This window comes from Alligator mississippiensis, chromosome 3 (assembly GCF_030867095.1).
Source record: "Alligator mississippiensis isolate rAllMis1 chromosome 3, rAllMis1, whole genome shotgun sequence".
Classification (NCBI taxonomy): Eukaryota; Metazoa; Chordata; order Crocodylia; family Alligatoridae; genus Alligator; species Alligator mississippiensis.
In genome coordinates this window covers 258,205,889-258,229,895 of record NC_081826.1, presented here as the reverse complement: position 1 = coordinate 258,229,895, position 24,007 = coordinate 258,205,889, and the positions used below count along the sequence as shown (strand labels likewise).

The 24,007-nt window shown below is 41.9% G+C and overlaps 1 protein-coding gene across 1 annotated transcript; it reads left to right on the top strand.

Moving 5' to 3' along the window:
- The first annotated feature begins 1,653 nt into the window (after positions 1–1,653).
- CDK7 (cyclin dependent kinase 7) lies at positions 1,654–23,535 on the top strand. Its single transcript, XM_006263708.4, has 12 exons — positions 1,654–1,788; positions 1,899–1,958; positions 2,583–2,616; positions 4,743–4,810; positions 5,148–5,216; positions 6,057–6,167; positions 7,176–7,294; positions 10,130–10,229; positions 14,714–14,800; positions 17,468–17,617; positions 19,198–19,345; positions 23,282–23,535. The coding sequence occupies exons 1-12, from the start codon at positions 1,729–1,731 to the stop codon at positions 23,305–23,307; spliced, it is 1,032 nt and encodes a 343-aa protein (XP_006263770.1). The 5' UTR covers positions 1,654–1,728; the 3' UTR covers positions 23,308–23,535.
- Positions 23,536–24,007: the final 472 nt, after the last annotated feature.

Genomic DNA, 24,007 nt, shown 5'->3' with positions numbered 1-24,007 from the left:
CATTTGTTAATTAATGATGTTTAGAACCAATTCTAAACTTTTTCTGCCCATTCTTTTTGGAGAAAATTATCGTTGAGACTGGATTCTTACTTCCCTAAAATGTAGAGGTCAAGGACATCATGATGCTAATGGTGTTGGTTTCAAGAAGAACCATAGAAAAGTAGGGCAGGAAGAGACCTCTGGTCCACCCCCCTGCCTGCATCCAAACGTCCTATACAAATCCTTGTCTAACTTAGTACTAAAACTACACAATCTTGTCACACAAACCTAACTTACCACGGTGATGGAGGGGAACAACAGCAGTCGCTGCCCGACAGCTATAAGAGTTGTCAAAATATATTTGACAAATCCACTGAAGATGACAAGTGGTCTGGTTTTCTCCTTGTTTGCTCAATAAGCTTACCATTACCTAGTTAAAAGGGAGATTAAATAATAATGACTGCTATAGCTGTTAAGGCCTCTCTGGCCAATTTAAAATAACTAGGGTAGGAACAGGAGATGGCACCTCTTCCACACTGATATTTGCTTGTTCAGAAAGCAGGTCTCACTTAACAACGTTAACCCAACTAAAAACTAGGTTCAGTTTCTTCTTCCGAGGCTGCTAAAACTGTGTGGCAATCAGAAGTTCCACCCCCACATGCACCTTCCCGTCTGTGCTCTGAAGATTGCATTGGGGGATAGTCAATAGGTCCAGTCCTGTTAGTTCTAGATTATCTGACACAGCACCCGCTGCTTTGTCAGACTGATCCACGTTAAAAACAATGAACACTGAGTCCTTGAATATAGATGGCAGACAAAGCAGTGCATTTTAAAAATATGTCTTACTGCCATCTATTTCCATGTGTAGGGATTGGGATCCTCTTTGGAAGTACACATTTTTGCAAGTGAGTCAGCCTTAATACTTAAAACAATACTGCCCCCTTCAACCTCATAGGTTGCTTGAAGACCCAGTGTTACGGGAAACTGTATTTTTCATAAATCCCTATTTTCTCAGACTGATGAGGAGAATAACTTCAACATTATCCTGCAGCACATTACTTGATTGGCATTATTTCCAGCCTGGCCTTCAATGCAGCTTTAGTAAATCTTTACCTTTCTCGAGGAGCATTTCCTGCAGTGTCTCAACAATTTTTAAACACGCTGGTGAATTGGGTGCCCTGCCACAGGACACATAATCCCAGTGCATAAGAGAGGAAATTGAGAGACGGTGGTGGAGTGATTTGCTCAAGGCCACCTGAGGAAGCAGCTCCATTCCCAAGTGTGGGCTCTGCTCAGGGGCTTCTCTTTCTTTGGCCGATTCAGAGCAGGGGTCGGAGCACCCTGAAGAGTGAGCAGAGGAACTTCTTCACCGCAAGGGCGACCCGAACTTGGCGCAGACATCCGGGGGGCCTGGGGGGGTGCAGTCCCGGCCCCAGCCCTGGAAGTCTTCAAGGGGAGACTGGACAGGCACCTTGCTGGGTGCTTTGATCTCAGCTCCGTTCCTGCCCAGACCAGGGGGCTGGGCTCCAGGATCTTCCGAGGTCCCTTCGCGGGCACGGCTAGGCCTCCCTCGCGCCAGGGGCAGCCTAGCAACGGTTGCTAAAGGCAACCTGCTGGAAGGCCAGGGGCCACGCTACTTCCGTCGCCGCCTCGGAGGGGGGTGGGACTTCCGTTTGCGAGCGGAAGTGACGCGCCGCGCCGGCTGCGACGGTTTAAATCCCCCTCCGCGCGCGGCCCCGCTCCGAGGCGATGGATGCGCGGGCGCGCGCCAAGCGCTATGAGAAACTCGACTTTCTCGGGGAGGGGCAGGTGGGCACGTGGGCCGGGCCGGGCCGGGCCGGGCCGGGGGTGGGGGCGGGGGCGGTCGTCTGTCCCCGCGGGATCCGAGTGACCGACCGTGCTGTGTGTTTCTGCCCTAGTTCGCTACCGTGTACAAGGCGCGGGACAAGAGCAGCGGCCGGATCGTGGCCATCAAGAAGGTGGGTCCTGTTGTACCCTGCCGTCCCCCTCCCGGGCTGGCCGCGGGGCTGTAGCCCGCAGCGCGGTGCAGCTGCTTCCCGGGCCCCTCCCAGCCCGGCCGCGGCCTGCGCCGCGTGTCCCCTCGGGGCTGGAGCTGGGGCAGGCTGCAGCAGGCTCCACGGGGGAGCCGCCTGCTTGCCCTGTAGGATCCGTCAGAAGTCGGCGGGGCTCGTGGGGCCACTGTCCCAGGACAGCAACATGCTGCCGCGGGTCTTTCCAGTCAGCTGAGGGGATTGTGTCGGTCTGGGGTGACTTGCAGCTCAGGGTGCAGCCCTTGTGATGGGCCTGGTACTTAATCGGGCACGGGGGAACTGTGTTTGTTGCAGGTGCAACAGCGTGTGGGTCACATGGGGGAGCATAAACCTGGTTGCAAAGAATAATATAATCATCAGTTTTGTTTCTGTGCAATGTCTGTTGCTTCCAGACATACCAAAAGCTGCACATGCGGTTGTAAAAACATTACCGGTTGAGGTTTTTACAGCACTGAAACTCACTTTTTCCTTGAGAAACATCTTTGCTCAGACAAACAGTTGAGGTGTGTGGTTCTTCTTGTAGATAACACAGCATTTACTATCTCTCTTTAGATTAAGCTTGGACATAGATCAGAAGCTAAAGATGGTAAGTACTTCAAGTATGGTCCTACAGCATCGCTTGCCCTTTTTTTTCTTTGCATTGAAGACTATGAAAAACGCTTGTTGCCACGGAGCAATGGGTTAACTTCACAGATCTTAAAATGGAAAAGTTGTTGTTAACAGCTTTATTGTCAAATTTAATCTCACCTCATTGACTGAGGGGTCCTACAATAAAATCGCCACCAAAACGTGCATGTTTCCTATGGAAGCAGTGGGAGAAGAAACGCTGAAATCTTCGCGTACATACTCTGAAGTGTCCAGATATTGTTATGATGGGCATGAAACGAAGGTCTGATTGATGCATCTTTTTCCTTGTTTTTGTACCCAATATGAAAACAGCACTAGCATAAAGTAAATTGTGAAAAATGTATTGAATTTCTTTCAGTTTTGGTGTATAGTGTTAATTGGAAGTAACAAAACTAATTTACAGCACAGTTTAGTGTCTTGTGTTGTCCCAAGATGATGATCCTAGTTTTTTGCCCTTAATTCTGTCAAATGTTTTGAAATGATACTATTGGTGTTAATGACATTTTAAATCTCTAAAACAACTTGGAGTCCTTTTAAATTTTCTCCCTTTCTACTAAACACTACCAATGACCCCAAATGTAGTGTCATTCATGAATTTCAAGAGTAGTCAGTAAAAAGAATATAACTGTAGAATTAGGTTGCTGTGAGTACATGCCAATTTGGATTCCTCTGTATGTGTGCATATCAGATGCACACAACTTCTAATTCTTTGGAATAGCAATGTCCAACCAGGTTAAATGTACATTTTGCATTTCTCATCTTCCGACATAAGGATCTAAAAGGGTGAGGCAGAGGCAGTCTTTTTTTAGCTTCCTTTTGCTGTCTTGAACACGAGGTAGAATTCAGTAGGTATCCAACATGTCTTCAGAGCCCATGAATGGACTTGAATGAAATTGGAAAGGTAAGATTTCTTTGAAGGATGTTTCTTAAGGGGATGCTGAGCACTATCCTGCAATACCCCTTTTACAGCAGACCAAGGTACTTTGTGCCAACCGCCGCACATTCAGAGGGAAATGTAAACCCAGCCTGCCCTTCCCCAGGCTGATTGCTTTCAAGGATGGACTAATCTGGTGTCTCTTGTGTCTATGTATGGATTGCATTCTGGGTAACTGCTGTCTGTTCTCTGAAAGGATCTGGAAGCCCAGGAATACTCAGCTTAAGTGTGATCTTCTTCAGCAGTCTATATGGGTCACTTCAGACTCAGTAATAGTATTGGATACAGCGAGGCCAGATAAAGCAGTGTTTTGTAGTACTCCTTCAAGGTTTTATCACAGCCACCAATGTTGACACCAGTTACCCCACTAGCAATGAAATCTCTGTTATTCCCAACACAGACTTCATGCTGGCAGATCCAGCATTTGGTTTCTATGCTGACTGCCATTGATCTCAGCCAGTAAAGCCAGCTCATATGTCTACTTATAAACAGGATGTGAAGTCAAGCTTGAACATAGCTCCAAGACTGATGAGAGAGAATGCCAGACATCTCTCAAGAATTCAGTAGTGAGATCTGAGACCAGTATTGGTACTCATGCCTCTGATGGAACAGAATAAGGGCCAAACGTGTTCTGGAGGCACACATCTCACCTGGAGAGGTCCATGATGCAGAAGTGGCCTGAACCAGGACTGCATTTCCTGTGAGGAGACTTGATCCTTCCCATGATTGCTAATGTATTCCTTCCCATTGAATTTGAATATGAATCCCTTGTGTCTGCCATCCTGAATGAGCCCATGCAGAGCACTGGCCTGGTCAGTTTCTACTGAATGAATGTCCCTGTAAATAGGTCACCTGGCTCATATTGGCTTTACTGGAGACAATAGTCCTGCAGGAACAGAACCGAATTGTAGTTGTACAGAATTAGCTGTTAAGTGCACATCTGTCACAACAACCAATTTGAATTGAAGTGATATGCTGAACTACCATTTTGTAAACTGAATCTGTTTTCTTGCTTTATCAGGTAATTTGAGGAATGGGGAATTAATCTTAAGCATTTGTTGGCATATTGAACAACCAGAATTAGAGATTCCTAACTGGAAGTTGAATTCAAGTTTGACTTGCTCCCATCTTTGTCCTTTCTTTCAATATAGGAATCAACAGAACAGCCCTCAGGGAAATAAAACTGTTACAGGAGTTAAGCCATCCAAATATTATTGGTGTAAGTATGAAATAAATACTGGTTATGGAACTGGTCCTATAATAGTCTCTGAATCCTTTAGGTGTAGTTTGCTAGTAAGAATTACTGCTGGGATCACAGAGGGGCTTCTTAACGTTTTAATATTTGCTATTCTACAGGTTGCCTAGCAACTTTGTTGCGGAGCTAAGCTAACACCCGATTTCTTATACTGTGCTGAAACTGCCAGAGCATGTTTACTTCCCAGTATGTTTAGCTTGCTACCCCAACCTGGAAATCCCCACAGCGATGAAATAGTACAAAATTAAAACAGAGATTAAAAGTACTCAAGTGTTTATTGGTGGTGTATGTTGTTTTCCAGCTTCTTGATGCATTTGGACACAAATCCAATATTAGTTTGGTGTTTGATTTCATGGAAACAGATTTAGAGGTAAGGTTGCTTTAGCTGCTGTATTTTTGACTCAATACATCAGATGTTTTAAAATTATTTAAGTATCCAGGTTGCAGCCATATTGGTCTAGAGGCAAAAGGAATCAGAACTCATGGTAGAGGTGATACCTTTTATTAAAGCAACTAATCACCTCTACCACAAGTTCTGATTCCTTTCAAATTCTTCAGGGTTTTACACTTATTCAGTACTGAACTATCAGACCAACACACAATAATATGAAATATTAAGGATCATATTGGTGTCTAGGGTTGTCTTAAATTCAACCTGAATTTTTTTTTTATCAAGGCAGGTTATATTAACGCTACAGTGGATGAGTTTTATACAAATTGCCTTATCTGACATAAATTATACCTTGAATATCTGTTTCATAGTGTATTTGCACGCGGTTTCATAGTTGGTAGGGTCAGAAGGAACCTGAGCAGATCATCAAGTCCGACCCCCTGCCATGGCAGGAAAAAGTACTAGGGTCAAACATCCCCAGCGAGGTGTTCGTCTAACCTCCTCTTAAAGACCCGCAGGGTAGGAGCCAGCACCACTTCGCTTGGAAGTTGGTTCCAGATCCAGCCACCCCCACCAAGTGGCTGAGAAACAATTAATGTTGTGGTTTTTGCTTCTCAGCCACTTGTTGGGGAGGGGGGACAAAATAAAAAGCGAGATTTACTGCACAGCGGCACCTTTAACTTCCACCATGATTTAGGTAGGTCTCTAATTATGTAACATTCAGCACTTTAAGTACAAAATTTACTTTTGATCTGAGAAAACTATAATAAGGTAGTGTTGCATAGGAAACTTTTAGTAACAATCTAACATATTTCACAGGTTATAATTAAGGATACTAGTATTGTGCTGACTCCATCTCACATCAAAGCATACATGCTGATGACACTTCAGGGCTTAGAATACTTGCATCAACACTGGATTCTACACAGGGTAAGTATACTCTGAAGTATCTGAAAGAAACTATGCCCTGTTAGAAAATACTAAGATTTTGCTCTTTATGAGGTCCAAAACTTCATTGTATCCGAAACCCACGTGTTGTATAAAAACCTTTAGTAGTTGCTTGTATGGAGAAATGTCAACAACTCTATGCTAATAAATCACTGTACAGGTAGGACAGAGGATGTTAAATTTACTTATGGGGAAACTTCCATTTCTAAAGTACATTATTATGATATACATTAGAATTATGAAATAGCTCAAGGGCCAGCAAACTTTTAGAAACAGCCGGGCAATTTATTGCAGCTGGGGTTAGAGACAGTTTTGTGATAGATTGCTACTTCACCCCATTCCCTTGCGCCCCCCCCCCCCCCCCCCAAAAAAAATGGCTACTGCTGCATTTGTGACCTGCCTGCCATCGGCACTTCCCTTACCAATTGCCACTGCTTCATGACCTGGATGAAATGGATAGCTTGGTGATTCCTAAACTGTATGTTGGTGACCCTTGTAATATTTCTTTAAATATGTTGACCATAACTTTATTTTGACTGTTCTGAACTTAAAAATATCAATTTATTGTAATGAAATAGCCTAATGAATGGAGCTAGTTTCCTGGATGGTGGGGCTAATGTCCTTAAATGTTCACTTATTTTATATAAAAATCCTAAAGAGTGCATCGCTTCCTAATCGGTGTATTAAATACCAATTTTTATGTAACTAATGTGCTACGGTGCAGGATGTCAGTGCAGCACCATGGCAGCAAAGATGTGGTCACCCTCAAGTGAGCTTTTTAACCAAACAAAAAAAGTTTTTGGAACATCACGGCTCACATAGCAAAACTTTATCTGTAGGCATCCTCCAGATGTGTGGTGTAACGTTATTTCCATGTGGGCTTTCTAAGAAGGGTGGAAATACTTATGCTAGAATAAGTGCCATAGGAGCTCATTTGTCATGTTTTCATTGATAAAGTTGGAGGATTAAGTGTCTTTTCTTTCTCGATAGGATCTCAAACCAAACAACTTGTTACTAGATGAAAATGGGGTTCTCAAGCTGGCTGATTTTGGCTTGGCAAAATCTTTTGGAAGCCCCAACAGAGTCTACACACATCAGGTAGTAACAAGGTAAAAAATAAAGCTTTCTGCCTGCTTAGTTCTTTGAAACATGTTACAAAATCAGCTGTGCGCAAAAGTTGGATGCTAACTTTATATACATGTGGTAATAATTGCTGTTAAAGCTGGGCCTCAGTGATCTGTAAGGTTTTTTTTTGTGTTTGTTTTTATTCCTTTTCAGAAAGTTGCCTAGAATACATTTTTTTCCAGAATATTTTATAGATGTATTTCTGTCTCTTAAAATGCAAGGAGTTATGTAATCGGAACTTGTAGTAGAGGTGATGATATCTTTTATTAGACCAACTAGATTTTTGCAAAAAAAATCTTTACTTGCAAACTCTCAGGCGCACACTCCCTTCTTCAGGCATAGGAGGAAAGATTGTAAAAGGTCTTCTAGGTAGAAATGAAAGTTCTTATGTCATAGGCGAGTTGAAGGTGTGGTGTAATCTCCTGTTTGGAACAGTTCATTTTATGCAGGTTAGGCTCAGAGAAAGGTTGGAATAGTCTGTGTACCTCAAAGTTGTTTTGTGGCAACAGGATGCAGTCATATTTCCTTCTGGTTATGATTAGGCCTGTGCGAAGCGGCTAGTATTCGTTTTGGATTTGGCCGATTCATGGGACAGTGATTTGATTTGGTGATTTGAATCACTGTCCTGAATGGATTCAGCCGAATCTGATTTGGAGATATAGCTGCTTCCGAATTGCACAGGCCCCATTCCCAGCCTCCTGGCTCTTTTTTTAAAGCCCCACACTCACCTGCTGTTGCCAGGTTTGGGGGGGGGGGCAATCCCTGCTGCCCCATGCTGCATGGGGGGCTCTGTCCCAATGGCCACTGCAGCGGCTTGTGCATGTGGGGCTTTTTTTTAAAGAACTGGGAGCTTGGGCCAAGTAGGGCAGCCATTGATGGGGCTGGGAGAGTGGACAGGGGTTGGGGGGTACTTAGGGGGGCTAGGGGAGCAGGCAGGGGATGGGGCCTGGCAGGGGTCCCCCCATGATCCCCTCCTCCAGCCCCTCTGCCTCCCTTCCACTCCCTACTTACTGATGTGGAGTCTGGGTCCAGCTCCCTGCGGTGGCAAGCAGGGACTGTCCGAATCTCTGAAGTTCTCCGAATCTTTTCCAAATTGATTCGGACTTTTTTTTATTGGTCTCCTGATTCAATTCGGAGATTCAGCTGCTGAATTGGGCCAAATCTCCTCTGAATCAAATCAGCACCCGAATATTCGCACAGCCCTAGTTATGAGGTTTCATATTTCATAGAAGAGTAAAAGGATGGAATGCTCTTCTGGACAGGAGTTTGTGGTGAGGTATCTCTGGGCTCTGATAATGCAAATTACCTGGAACCAAAGGCAGGAGCACAGGGTCTCAGGTTTTCCTCCTCCTAAAATTAGGAAGACTTCATTTTAAAAAACAGTTAAAATTCAATATCTTCCATGTGTCTGATATACAGATATTATGTACACATGCTTAGTAAGTCTCATCTTGCAGTATGCAAAACCCTTAATTTCTAAAACAGCATGGTGTTATTACAGGCTTCTCAGCCTTTTGGCTCAGATCATGTATATTACAGGCATTATTTGCCATGACTAGCATTTTTAATCTTAAAAGTCTTGATTAACATTTAGGTTTGGTAACTTTAATTTAAGTGTCACATGTTTCTCAAAGTAGAAATTGAGCTTGAGCAATCTATTTTTGTACCAGAAGATTATTTCCCCCTGCTACAAAAAGGATGTGGACAAATTGGAGAGAGTCCAGCAGAGGGCGACAAAAATAGTGAGGGGGCTTGGGGACGTGACTTCTGAGGAAAGACTGTGGGAACTGGGCTTATTTAGTCTAGAGGAGAAGAGCCTTCATAGCAGTCTTCAAGTACCTGAATTGGGGTTCAAAAGAGGATGGAGCTAGACTATTCTCAGTGGTGGCAGATGACAGAACAAGGAGCAACGGTCTCAAGTTTCAGCAAGGGAAATTTAAGTTGGATATTAGGAAGAATTTTCTCACTAGGAGGGTAGTAAAATACTAGAACAGGTTATCCAGAAAGGTGGTGGAAGCTCCATCCTTAGGGGTTTTCAAAACCTGGCTAGACAAAGCGTTGGCTGGGATGATCTAGTTGAGGCTGGTCCTGCTTTGAGCAGGGGGTTGGACTAGATGACCTCCTGAGATCCCTTCCAACCCTAATTTTCTATGATTCTTTCTATGATTGTAATATGAATAGCTGGGACTTGTTAAAAATGTTGTTGGCTAACAGATGAAACAAGCTGAGGTTTACAACGCACGTCTTTTGCATAATGGAAGAAAAGAAATTAGTGTTCTCAAGGGCATTCATCACTCCAAGTGGAATTTTATTAAGATGTCATATTTTTGTGTACAAGGTAAACTGGTTTTAGGGAGTGATACCTGTTGCTTGGCATCAGTCATTGCTGCTAGGATTTGTTCTACACAAGAATAATCTCAGTTCAGCACTTTTGATCTTTCATTGTCACATTTAGGCTTCTGGATGATGGACTGAGTTGTGTTTCTTGAGTTTTGGTTAATAAGTGTTTTATTTTGATAGTTACATTTTTTGCCTCTTCGGATTTACAGTAAAGTTGCTTGCCTAAGTGCAGATTAAAACTGAAGATTCATTCAGAGTTAGATGCCTTTTTGAAGTAGGGGAATATTGTATAGGATGTTCAGCAGTCTTAAAAAACAAAAAGAGTTTTCTTTTTGCAGGCATTAAATGGATAAATGCCCAAGGGAGGAAGCAATAACTTTTTTTAAAATTTTGTAACACTCCTGCTAGTTTAAAGTGTTGTATATAACTGCAGTGCAAATAAATGAATTATCTTAACAGCTTTCTGATATGCTTTTCAGATGGTATCGAGCACCGGAGCTGCTGTTTGGTGCTCGAATGTATGGCGTAGGTGTTGATATGTGGGCTGTTGGCTGTATTTTGGCAGAATTGCTCCTAAGGGTAAGCCCTGAAGACAAACATTTTGCATATGAGTCTCTACTACACTGCAGATTTCATGCATAGTTTATATTTACTTTCATCCTGTTTTGAATTTTAAACGCTGACACTTATAACCCATGATAGAGTACTAGCAAGTAGAGATGGAGAGACCTCAGGAGGTCATTTAGGTCGCTGACCAGGTGGTCAGTCAAAGGCACAATGGGTTCTGATCTGCAATCCCAATGATCATGTCTCCTGCCATGCCACATGTGCATGGCAGGAGGTGAAATTGGGGATCAGACCCCAATTGTGCTCTATTGCTGGTATTGGGAGAGCCTGGGATCATGATCTTGGGCTCTCCCTGCACTGGTGAGTAGTAAGCTGGCTGCCTTATTTTCCCATGTTTGGAGCACCAGTCCGCTGATGGGGTCTTCCAGCTGCAGGAATGCACTGGAGCCTGCAGCTGGGAGCACCTATCAGCTGACCAGCAGCTCCTATCCACAGGAGATTACTGGAGCCATACAAGGCTCCAGCATGCTCCCAAGACTGAGAATGCCCATCAGCTGATTGGCACTGGTAAAATGTTCAATTTTAGCTGCAGTGGGAACCAGCCACAAAATTATTACACAGTTCCCTTTCCACTAGAAAATAATGTCTAGGAATTTTAGACTAAAATACTAACTTTTCCATTTGCTGTAGAATAAGGTTTAATGTTAACACTTACCCAACTTCCATTGTGCCTGTTCTCAAATGCAGTGTATGGCCCTTTGGTGGGTCACATTGCTCCTGTCTGCTAGACACTGACTCAGCTAAGTGGGCTTCTTTAAAATGCTGTTCTTTGGAAGAAAGGTATAGAGGAATACAATTCTCGATTTCTGTGCAAAAAGCCAAACTCTCTTGAAATGGGATAAGCATCAGGAAAGTGATATGAAGGGAAGGGGTAGAATTTTCAACTGAGGGAGTCCCAAATCATCCAATCCTGTTGCATTTGTATAACACGGGATTACGTACTACAGAGCACTTATTGCTCCTGTGTTCTATTGCTCAGTTTTTTTATCCAAAATTATTTTTGTCATTCTATTTAATCAGTTATATGCTATCTTTCACTTTTATGGAAGCTTTACAAGTTTTATGGATGAATTTGTGATGGCTTTCATGACACTAACTGTTGGTGATATTTGTTCTGAACTGACTCCCCTCCCCTACCCTCTGCTAGTCAATCCACAACTTAAATCTGAAGGACTAGAAGCAGTATTAACACAGTTAGTCCTTTCCACTCCTGCCCTCAAAGGGAAATGGCAAATAAAGCAAATATTTCTTCTTTCATTTCTAACATGGTTAGACCTCAAGATGCTGGATATAGGCAGACAAGGTTCCTTGGGTGAATTTGATATCTTTTATTAGACCAACCCAAATGGTTGGAGAATAGTTATTAAGCAAGCTTTCGGGTTCAAAAACCCTTCGTCAGGCTAAGGAAGCTGCAGCAGTTGCTGCGTGCTCTTCCTGGATGGAATGAAAAGTAAACAAGCCAGGGGCTGGGCTGGGCTGGGGAGGGGAGTCAGTTGCCAGGCAGATTGTTATGTATCAAAAATCCAATGTCTATGTTTAGTCCCTGATCTCTAGTATCCAGCAGGTTGATGAAATGGAGCTCATAGGCTCGTCTCTGGGATGTGTTGTGTAAGTTTCCCTTGAGGATCAGGACTGAGAGATTGGAGAGAGAGTGGCCCTCCTGTGAGAAACGTGCCCCCACCGGTAATTGGGTGTTTCTGTCTTTGATGGATTTCCGGTGTGCGTTCATTCTGGTGCGCAGTTGTTGTCTGGTCTCTCTTACATATCTTCCATCAGGGCATTTGGTGCATTGGATGAGGTATACTACATTCCTGGAGGTGCAGCTGTAAGATCCTGGGATGCTGATGGCTCTGTTGTGGGGTGTAGTAATAGTGGAGGTGGTGGAGATGTGGGGGCAGGTTTTGCATTTCTTGTCCTGGCACTGTCTGGATCCTTTTGGTGTGTTCTGGGGTTGAGGAAGTTTGCTTCTGGTGATGAGGTTGGCAAGGTTCGGTGCTTGTCTGAAGGCTAGGATGGGTGGCTCTGGGAAGATTTTTTTAAGAATAGGGTCTTTTTCTAATATGGGTTGCAATTTTTTGAGGATTTTCCCTACAGGTTCAAGGGATGGGTGATAGGTCATAACCAGTGGTGTGCAATTGGGTGTTTTTCTTCTATACTGCAGCAGTTCTTCACGTGGTATCCAGGTGGCTCTTTCAAACGTGCGATCTACCTCTCTGGAGGAGTGTCCTTGCTGGGTGAAAGCCTTTTTAAGATTGGTGAGGTGGCGATCCCGGGTGTTCTCTTCAGTACAGATGCGGTGGTATCTGAGGGCTTGGCTGTATATCACAGCTTTTTGGGTGTGTTTCGGGTGATTGCTGGTTCTGTGCAGATGTGTGTTGGTCTGTGGGTTTCTTGTATACTATGGTCTGTATTTTACCCTTCTGGATACTGAACATTGTATCTAAAAAGGGGATGTTGGTGCTGGAGTATTCTAAAGAAAGTCGGATGGAGGGATGGTGACTGTTGAATTTCTGGTGGAACTCAATTAGAGATTCCCAGTTCTCACTCCAAATGATGAAGATGTCATCGATGTATCGTAAGTACAGCTAATGAAAGATATCAAATTCACCCAAGGAACCTTGTCTGCCTATATCCTCAGACCAACACGGCTACAACCTAAACCCCTGCAAGATGCTGGATAGGCATTTTCTACACCAATGATGCAGTATGCCCCTTTTTCTGAAGTGGAAACAATATCATCCAAAAAAATTAATTGCAATGTATTTAAGTACTGAATTCAAAATATAGCTGACTTCTGATACCAGTTTTCCCCTCTCTCCATTAATTTTGAGAGTTGGAATTGTGGAAAATAGGGCTGGAGAGTTGGGTCAAGAGGTTACTTAGCCCAACCTCCTGCTCAAGTCAGGACTGTCCCTGTTGGAGAGGAGTGGTTCCTTTTTTTCATTTTTTTTTTTTCTTTGTCTGCTTTTCTGAAGTCCAAGGTGTTTTCTGTTCTTTTGTTTTTCTCTCTCCCTTTCCTTAGGTTCCTGAGTTCATTTCATGGTCAGTTTCAGCTAAGTTACCTCCCCTCTTTTTATTTGTATTTTTATTTTATTTTTGGAAAATTTTCAATCAATTCTTCCCTATCTGAAATAGATCAAGAAGAGCTTCCCTTAGCTGGTTTCTCCACCATCTGTCTGGGGGAGTTTTTGGCACAATCTAAGAACTTAGTACAGTGTTGTACCCTCCCAGAAAATATCAAGTTAAAGCACTAGATCTTGTGATTTGGATACTTTGGTTAGCTGCTTTAAAAAGACTATTCACCTCTTCCTGGTTTGGTGGTCTAAAGCAGATGATGTTCACCATGACACCTTGCTTCCCTCCCCCCTGCCCTTTTTCACTTTTTACCTGAACAGAGAGACTTTTACAAGGTCTAATTATGTTTGCTTTGAACCCAAGAACAAGTTATCTTAATACATAAGGCAATGATGCTATCTTTCTCCCTACCTATCCTCTTTGAACAAGCTCGTTCCTTTCCATGTCAATATTTGAGTCACATGAATCAAGTCTTATCCCAATTAGATCATAATTTAGTGTATGTACTCTAGTTCTTTAGACATATTCCATACACTACTTGGTTTCTTAGGTGACTAGCTTGATTTCTGTTTTCTCTTGTTAACATTTCTTAAATTTCTGCCTGTGACTACTTAATTCTTCACCTAGGTCATCTTGCTTTTAACTAATTTGCAGGCATTTGTCTTTATCCTCCATTTAACCTAGGTCTTCCTCCCTTGGTCAGCAAGGCTATGAGTAGAGATGCTCTTTACCTTCATTAGGTGGACTTCACACTGCTCATCTGGCCCTCTTAAAGCACCACCCCCACAGAAAGTAGTACATCCCAAAAGGGCTGCCCATTTTAAAAATTCCTCAGACTTCAATTACTAAGTGGGAAGCACGGTTTTTTGATGATATCTTGTATTGGGCCAACTGTAGTTGGGGAAAATAGTAGACAGGCTTTTGGACACAATTTGCCCTTTGTCAGGCCTCACTTATTACATTTCCTGGAACATCACGGCTACAACACTTGACCCTCCTAAGCAAGGTATACAAGATCCTTAGCATAAAGGTACACTTCTTCCATTCTGTTTCATTTACAAGAAACAGAATGGAAGCCAGAATGTGAGCCGTGATTACTTGGCTTCATAATGAAAACCCTAGTTCTAAGGTTAATGTTGTCTTGCTCTGAATCAGAGTGCCTTCACAGTCTATTTTGACATTACTGAGAAGCCCCAAGCATTCTACTAGTGCACATCTCCTGAGCAATTGGTATCTAAAGTGTAATATCCCAAAGCAGTACTTTTCTAAAGAGAAAATTGGAGTCAGTTCCTAAGTTCAAAAGCTCATTAAATCTTTGGATTTGAACTGCTGTTATGTTTTGCATTTTGTTTTCATTATAGGTCCCATTTTTGCCAGGAGACTCTGATCTTGATCAGCTGACGAGAATATTTGAAACATTGGGCACTCCATCAGAAGAGCAGTGGCCTGTATGTCCCTCACTTAACATTCAACATGGTTTGATACATCAGTACCTATTGGGACTAAATTTAAAGATGTCAGGATATTTGGAACTGTTTCCAAAAAATCCCAACATTGGTTGAATTTAGAAACCAAAGTTCAAAAGAGAGAGGGGTTTCCAAAGTGTGTGCGCTTTATGAATCTGATGTTACCAGATGCTAAAACGGTAGCAGGTAAGAGTGAAACACGAGTAAAACCTCTTCAGTGATAATGCTTTCATCGTGCGGAGATAGCTATGTGCTAACATGAAGTAACAACAATTTAGTGGGGTTTTTTAGATGCTTGGTCAACTTCTGTGCTATAACTAAAAAAATGTTTAGGCAGTTACAAATGCATTCAAAATCAGAATAGTTTTACGCTCCGATCCCCTTTCACCATGGTTCAACAGGAAATGTCTGAAAATTCTTATAGTAATCTTGTGTTCTTGGTGCATAGTGAAAAATTAGAGCCTGGTTGAGGAAGAACTCTGGTTTCTAAGGTGTCTAGTCACTACAGAAGTAATGTATTAAGATGAATGTACAGATTTGTAAATCTTCTAAAATTTGTTCCTGTAGACCAGTGGTTCTCAACCTCTTTCAAATCAAGGTACCCTTCATTAGACTTGGGGTACATCTCCATAATATTTGTGAATCGAACAGCATCCCATTTAAAAAAAAGCTAATTTATTACACTGCTTGCCTCCTTGCAGAAGGGCTTGACAGTGGAAGTAGGGGAGCATGGATACAGGAGGAGGCTGGTGATATCTTTTACTGAACCATCTGCAGAATTGGGATAGACTTAGCCAAGTTTTTAAGTACAAATATCCATCCTCAGGTCTCTGAGGGGGGGAAAAAAAGCAGATGCAACCCAGGCTGTATAGCAGGTAGAACAAAAGCCTGGGTGCAAAACCCTGTATGTAAATAAAAATATGATGCAAGAGACCTCATCAGTGAGCTAACAGAAGAGAGGTATGCAATAGAAAGAACCACCAGGTAAGTGGAAGAGCAAGATCATTCAAAATGGAGTGTAATATATAGACAGATTAGTGGTTATCAAGTAGGTTATGGCCCATTGTAATCTACCCTGCAGTTGGCAGTCTTTTACTATTATGGGCCGCTGCTTGCACCCTAGCCCCTCTGTGGGTGGCAACCCAGTACCCCAGTCCTCTGGAAGTGATGGCTAGAAAATGGTATTTAGAGGCTTGCTTTTGGGAATTGGCATATAGGTAAAGTAGATATGCATTAGAATAATGGTTTAGTGTAGCAGCAAGAGTTAAGTGATTTCTAAAAGCCTGGTTGTTGTACAGTTTCACAGCCTTCAAGGCAGATGGGAATAGATGCACAGGCTGGGAAATTGTAGAGATGTACCACACTGTTCCATAACATGAGATAAGGTGGCACCAGGTCACAGTGCCCAACTGAGAGCCTTTGGAACAGGTCAAATTCGGAAGACACTGGGGAAAGCCCAAATTAGGATGTGTGTATGTGATGGCTTGTGAAATGAAGGAATATATTGATAGGACAGAACATGGACAGTATGACGACCACAGAAAGACAGTCAATGATGGCCACAGATTAAGAGTCATCAGGAGGGGAAAAGAATACAAAATAAGGTATTTCAGAGCAACAGGGTCCCTGAGAGGGGAACCCAAGGCACCATAGACAGAGGGCATACTACTTGCCCATCTCATCCACCCCACTGGGAGGTGGTGGTGTCTTGGCCTCCAGCCTCTAGGCTGCTGACATCTGACATTCAAGAGAAAACCTCAGTGTGAAGCTCACATACTGGCCAGATGTACCTTGACTCTGCAGCTCTAGGACTGGTAGACATAGAATTGTTTGCATTATTCTGATCTGTCATCACTGTGTATCAGTAAAACTCACCTATTATCACATGGAAAGGTCATGATCAGTCTGAGGTTTAGGTCCACCCAGAACAAGGTATCTGGGTTATAAATCCAGTGCCAACAGGAAGATGCTGTCTAATTTACATCCTTTAGAAAAGGTGCTGTTACAGTGCCTACTGGCAACAGGAAAGTAATAGCTACAATGGCACCTTGCCACTAGGTGGCATGGAGTACTCTCATAACCTATTTGCATGGAGCAAATGGCTGTCCCTTGAGGTAAACAATAAAAGCTACAGACATGTCACCCCTACACCTGTGTACAGGGGATGGCTAGCTGTGTTGGTCTGCAATCAGACAAAAAGTAGAGCTGAGTGGCACCTTGCAGATGAACCACTTTGCACTGCTGTACTGTTTGTTTGTATCTGGTTACTCCTGGGATCTGTATACCTGAAGTAGAGTGACTTAAACTGGTAGGGCTTCACACTTGCGTCATTGATGGTTAATGTCACTGTACTATAGTGCCACTGCCTTGCTGATTAGCATCACTGCTTTCCTGTCTATAATCATTTAGTTTCCCCTGCTTTGTTTCTTTAATTGAGCAATAGGAGGAGAAATCCTTTAGCAAAGGAATAGATAACTGTAAAACAAATTAGTTCTTGGCACTCATTTCAGTAGTTATTACACAGACAGATTTCAAACTAACACTATGCTTTTTAAGATGTCTTTTTTGTTGGTTGTGTCTACTCTGAGAGTCTCTTCAATAGGGGGCCCAAGCCCTCGACTGAAAATCAGTTTGTTTTTGTTTTTTTAGGGTATGACAAGCCTTCCAGATTATGTAACATTTAAGAGTTTCCCTGGAACACCGCTTCAGCATATCTTCAGTGCAGCTGGTGATGACTTGCTAGATCTTCTACAAGGTTTATTCACATTTAATCCTTGTATTAGGGTCACAGCTACTCAGGTATTTAAACTAGCTTTTTTGTATATTATAAGACCTATAGTTACTGTTAACATCATTTAAATGTTTTGTATATGTTGAGTGATAATCTGAGTTTGAGGTACATGCAAGCACCAGCTGCTATTTCCACTATTCTGTAAGAACTACATTTTCAAATACTGCAGAAGAAACTTTCAAAGGCACAAATAGCAGTACAAGGTTTGAATTTTGAAAATTTTCTTCACCAATCTGGATTAGAGATATGGGAAGAAAGGCATATGGTTTTTTAAATTGTGAGACTTTCAGCGCATTCTTCCTTCACATCCAGTTACCTAGTAAACTTCGAACGTTTCGTGTCTCAATGCAGGACTTTCCATTTCTTATTTTACTAAAGAGGTTTTTGATTTTTAAAATCACATTAATGTTTATTTGCTAGTTTTTACTGAAACTTTTGATCCTTTTGGGGGGTTTTGCTCTGGAATCCTTAGCTAAACTGATAAAAACAGTTTTGATAGCATTACCTGCTTCTTGGTAACCATTTGTTAATATACATTTCTTGATATACACTCCAAGCTACTTAGTTTTATTATGCATTTGGTGTCTAGTCTAGTTCAGGCGGAAATAGCTTTTTTGCTAAACTCCTTATTTTTTTAGCATTGTTCAGTAGAAAGAGAATAATTAAATTCACAACACATTTTCAAGTAGAAAGAACCTGCACTTCAAACATGACTGGCCTCTTCCAAATGTGACTTGATTTATAGCAGACTCTGAATATTGTAATTGGTGTAAGCAAAAGCAGTGATTTTTCTGGCAGCTCAAGTTCTTTTTTGTTTTTCCTTCACTAAAGTTTATGGAACCTATTGAGCTCTAATCTGCTTTTAAAACAGGGAGTAAAACTGACTGTGTGTGTACGTGCACAGGTCTTCTATTTACTCTCTAACAAGCTTTTCCCCGGCTATGGTCATTCAAGCAAGTTCCTATGAGGCAAGCTAGTATGTGAACTTGCAGCAGTAGGCAATTATCAAAGAAAAGCATGTATGTGTGCTCTTACCCTTCAGTACGTGCAAGATGATGAAGTGGGGTAGGATAAACTACCTTGCACTGCAGGCTGCTGGCCACATGCACATGAATTGGCAGTTGTTGCTGAATAGCTAATACAGTATAGCTTTATTTCCTAGTGGAAGCGAAAAGTAGAACAGAACCTAATTTTGTTAATCCAAAGATTTCAAGTGTGATCTTGGACAGATCACTTGACCCCTCCATTCCCTAGCTTTTCCTTCTGCCTCTTATCCATCTTGTCTATTAAAAACTGGGATCTTTTACTGTGTACAGCATCTATTACAAGGGAGCTGGATTTTTGTTGAAGACTTCAGGCATCATTAATACCGATATTGGCACATAATTATCTCTTTGGTTTGTAAACTGATGGAAGTTGCAGAGAATTCAATCTTGAATTCTCAAGCCACTCTTGCGTATAACGGTACTTTAAAAAATGTGAAAGCACAATGAAAAATGGTTTGGGACAAAAAGGAAAATCTGTAGCTTCAGATTATTTCTATATGCACTAATTATCTCCCCATCTATATTGTATGATGACCTATTAGGCATTGAAACAGAAGTATTTTAGTAACCGACCAGGACCAACTCCAGGAAGTCAGTTGCCAAGACCTAACTGTCCTGCAGAAGCCTTAAAGGAGCAACAGAATCCACTTGTAAATTTAAAAAGGAAGCGAACAGATGGAATAGATCAAGGTAATACTTCCTTAAATATCACAGTTTCAGTTTTCTAAACCAAAGATGCAAGCTGACTATTATTCTAGTGGTATTTTGAAGAAATCAGATTTGTGTATAGGCATTGTGACAAAACCCTGGGGTGTCAGGTGCTACCAGAGACGCACCCTGTGTTGTGTAAATTTATTGATGCCTCACTCCACCAATTGAGTATGCTCATGTTAGTAATTTCCCCAGAAGTCACAATTTATCACAGGCCCTTCAGTCAAATAATGGTGGGGGGAGGATTTATTACATGGAAAGAAAAAGTGACTACCACCTCATGTTTTTGTGTAAATCCCTCAGGGTCAGCCTCCCCTCAGTCACAGCTAGCTCTCCCCACCAGGGACTTCCAGTCCACTCCTCCTTACAGGGAGCCCCATCTTAACTGTCACCCCCCAACCCCAGGATGCTCCACAAAGTGCCTGTTCCCTCTTCTCCCTCACCTGCCCACCTGCCTTCAGGGGAGTCAAAGTCCTTTTGAGTGTCCTACCTGAGGCTTCCTGACAGGCATCCATCTCCAAAATATTACTGTCCCAGTTGGTCAAATCTCTGAGCCCGTAGCACCAGCTGAAACCCGTTGATGATTTGTTTGTAGTATTGCTCTTTACAAGAGGTGATTCGTTAAAAGGACAATCTTGTTTTACAGGTTCCCAGACTCCTCGCACTGATTTTATCAGTATCTAAATCTATACTATAATACTTAATGCATTCCATCCTAGAATTGATTTACCATTAGGCATAGCTATACAATAGGTATTAGGTAGTTATTGGGCATTACGAACTTTGCTGTGACTGTCTTTTGAACATGCCTTAAGAAGGGAATGAGATGAGTAGACCTTGGAGGAAAATAAAGGCTTGCCACTATTGCTGTTATGAAACAAATACCTGGCTCTAGGGGTTTTGAGTTTTAATTGAGCATTCCCCTTTCTATACAAATGCTGTTAATTAATGAGACTTATACTTGAAGTGGCAAGTGAAGTCAGTTTTAGGATTCTGTGAGGCACTAGAATGCTGATCTACACACCTTTGATTTTTCTTTTAGAGGAGTTACTTTCCTCAGCTTTCTCTTAGGTGGTTCTTTGGCCTCTACATTATAGGGTTTTTTTCCCTCTTCATGAAATGTCTTCTCATTGCTCCTGTACTTCCTGAACCCTCTGGACACCAGTGACTATAGAGCTGTATGAGTGCAGCTTTATGGTACCTGAATGTTTAAAGCAGAGATGATGGGCTCATCCACATTATTTCCTTCCTTTTCTGGGTCAAGCATAGTCTTGCTGAATCTTGCCCCTGTGTCCAAAATGCTTTTAGAGGGACAGGGCTTATCCACATTTTTAAGGTTTTAGTGGGTGCCTGTTTGGAACAGGCTTATAATGTTCAAAGCCTTTATTTAGTCAGGCTTCTAAAGCTCTGCATTAAGGTAAATGTAAGCACATCCCTGTTCTTGGCCCTACATGAGGGAAGCCCATTCTTTGGGTTTGTTGCCCTGCCCATTGGCCCTTCACACTTCAATACTGCACCACCACAGCATAGGCTTAACTGCCCCTTACAGAAGGGGCAGTAAAAGCTAGGCACCTAGATTATAAAGTCAGATGGCTAATCTGATATAAGGGGCTGAATGGATTAGCTTCATAAACAGATAAATCAAGGAAATCCTAGTCTGTGTGCTAGGTACTACACTTATGCCCTCTGATTAATCTAGCTGCTCTGAAAAGCAAGCCTCCTGACACTACAATTTTCAGTGCTGAGGCAGGCTTTGAAACCTGCCAGCATGTTACTTTTTCACTGGCAGTAAGAGTTTTCCCAGCTTCCAAAGAGCTGACACCACCCAGGCAGCTATTGGCACCTATACCAAAGTTGTTGTTTTTTTTAATAGCAAAGAAAGTTGTTCTGTTGGAATAAACCAATGCAGACATTCCCGTGGAAGATGGTCCTGAAAAAAAAAGACTGATGCAAACATGTCTTTTTGGCACCATCTCCAATATAGGAAGGTGACAGTGCCATAGGGCTTACTCCAACTATCCACAAATGCAGAAGAAAGACCATTCAAAGGGTGTTCACCTAAGATGCCTTCCAGTTTTGTCAATTATCAAACCCAAAGACTCCCAAGTTTTTCCTTTGTGTAGCTAAACTGTATATCAGAAATGGCATCTGAGTTCATCTAAACTGATTGACGTTTCAGTTCATTGGTTTTCTCAAAGCCTCCATCTTCCCCATGAGAAATTTAACTAGAATACTACATGCCAAGAGAGATTGAGTTTCTTTGGCTAGGACTAAGACATTTAGAAAATCGGGAAGACTTGAGGTCTTTGGGGATCAATGTAAAAGGGAATGTCACTTTCTTGGAATGCCTCTCCTCCTGGTGTATTGGATTGCCTGTTTTAAATTCTGCTATGCCTTGTCTAAGCTGACAGAAGTAAGTATCGCATCCTGCAGTGTTACTGCTGTTGTAAAAATCTGCAGAGCTGGCACCTGAAAGTCACTCCTCTTCCCCACTACCCTTTCAAATTAACTGGATCTCGCTGTTTTGGGAGTGCAGTTCTCCAATTCTTGCTTAAGTAGGTCCTGAGTTCACCTTTGTCAAGTCTTGAAATGCTTCCTGAATTGTCATGTGGGAAAACGCAAAAGCCCTTTCAAAGATGACAAATGTTTTCTACAGTAATTGAAGTTCTTTGGGCTGTGCTCCTCCTGCATCACACTACTTCTCTGAACACCTCTATTTTCATGAGCCTGAAACTTAGCAGAAGAGATTGTAGTGGTTAAGGCTTCAGGGCTATACAAGAACGTAAACTTAATGCTGTGGACAGAGAAGTGCTTGTGCAACCCCAGTTGGCACTACTTACCAGGAGTTAATAAAGTTCAGTAGCTCCAGGGGTTGCATCACACAAATTTTAGATAGACAGGGGCAGTGCTTTTGAAGAACCAATGTTACCTAGTAATGGACTTTTCCAAAGGTTACCTCTCTGTGCAGGTGATCTCTACAAGAAGGGTTAACCATATGCCATTTCTTTGACTGATTTTGCTAATGCTTATTCTTGATCAGTCACTTGTGTGGCATCACTGGTGTTAGGATACTGTCAGTGTCTGTCTTCTCTGCTGGCAGAAACCATTTAATCAAGAGCCTCCCTCCCTCTCCTAGTACACACATCTGCAGCTTACATTCCAAATGGAGCCCTGAGCTGGCAAAACAGACAGCATAAGTTTTTAACAAAAAATAAATTTTTATATTGCAGATAAATAGACTACAACTTTTTCATTGCAAAGATAGGGGGAAATGTATATACAGCCTTCTAGTTCATGTCATACGTCTATCTCCATGGAGAAATTCATAGGGTTGAAAGGAGTAAACCATGTTTTAAAAACAGCCTGTGTTCATTTACAGGACATGGCCAGAGTAACTGAATCCTGTCCATTATGCTTATAATGATTGCCTCAGAAAATGGCCATGTTTTAGCAGGTCACACTTGTCATATAGTTGGACCTTAAGGAGTTGTAGGAGTGAAATAAAAGCAGCTACCCTCTCCATCTGGGGAACTTTCTAGTTATACAGAAGCCTGCCCATCTTTCTAGATTCAGCTGTACTTTAAACCTGTAGCTTTGTGTGTCAAATAGTAGGAGAAATGTGTGGTATAAAAGGAATATTCTCTCATGTAAGGCTCTATGATATGAACATTTGTTTAGGAGTCCAAAGAAATTAACAGAAACTTTGTTTTTTATATTGCATGTTTCAATTGAGCATATGGGAAGAGTTGGTAGGTGACTGTTCTTTATGTACTGTTGTAGCCAGCAGTTGCATGAGCCAGGTCCAAGAATGGACAGACTTGTAATACTTAGGACTGTATGACTCCTTGAGTGGAGGATTGGAGCCCTTTTAGTTTCATGTATCAATATAAATTATAATTAATTTACACTTTTCAGGATTACCAAAAAAGTTGATTTTTTGATTGCCATGGATGGTGATTGAATGATGCTGAAAACTGACGGTGAAATAGCCTGAGACCAAAACAGTGGGAAAATGCTGTGAGGATAATGGACGTTTTTTGTTGAAAAATGAATTTGTAATATATTTATATGTGTAAAATACAATACTTAATATGTCAGTGTTAAAAGTGTGATGTTTTATTAAGTCTAGACCTTTTTGAATAAAAAGTGTCTTTTATTTTTAACAAAAAGAGCATGATTCCCTCTGTTGAATTGCTATATAATTACTTTGCCCAGTGTTAAGTGGTAACTTTGGGAAATCTTTGTGGCTATAGATGTGAAGACTAAAATTTAGCACTAAAGGTCTGCTGACTGAAATGCAAATGTTTTATTCCAAAGGAAAAATGGTAAGTGCACACATGCCTCACCTGGGAAATAAGTATAGAGATGAATGTCTGCCAGTACATAGTACAGACACTGGAAAAACTATGGCCATAAGGGAGAGCCAAAATACATTCACTCATTTTGTTCCAGTTAAATATGCCAAGATACGTGCACTTTCATTTGTTAGTGCTCAGTCAGCCGATGTATACTTGGAACATCTTCAAGTCATGTCCAAGTTAAATTGTGAATAGTGTGGAACATTGCTGGAGTTTGAAACAATCTATTCTGATTTCCCCTCCCAAAGGATTAAACCTGTCTGAAAGAAGGCATCAAATATTT

Excerpts from the sequence above, each read along its gene's own strand:
- CDK7 (XM_006263708.4), top strand. The coding sequence starts at position 1,729 with ATGGATGCGCGGGCGCGCGCCAAGCGCTATGAGAAACTCGACTTTCTC. Across the intron at positions 7,295-10,129 it reads ACACATCAGGTAGTAACAAG|ATGGTATCGAGCACCGGAGC; the intron begins GTAAAAAATAAA and ends TATGCTTTTCAG. Across the intron at positions 14,801-17,467 it reads CATCAGAAGAGCAGTGGCCT|GGTATGACAAGCCTTCCAGA; the intron begins GTATGTCCCTCA and ends TTGTTTTTTTAG.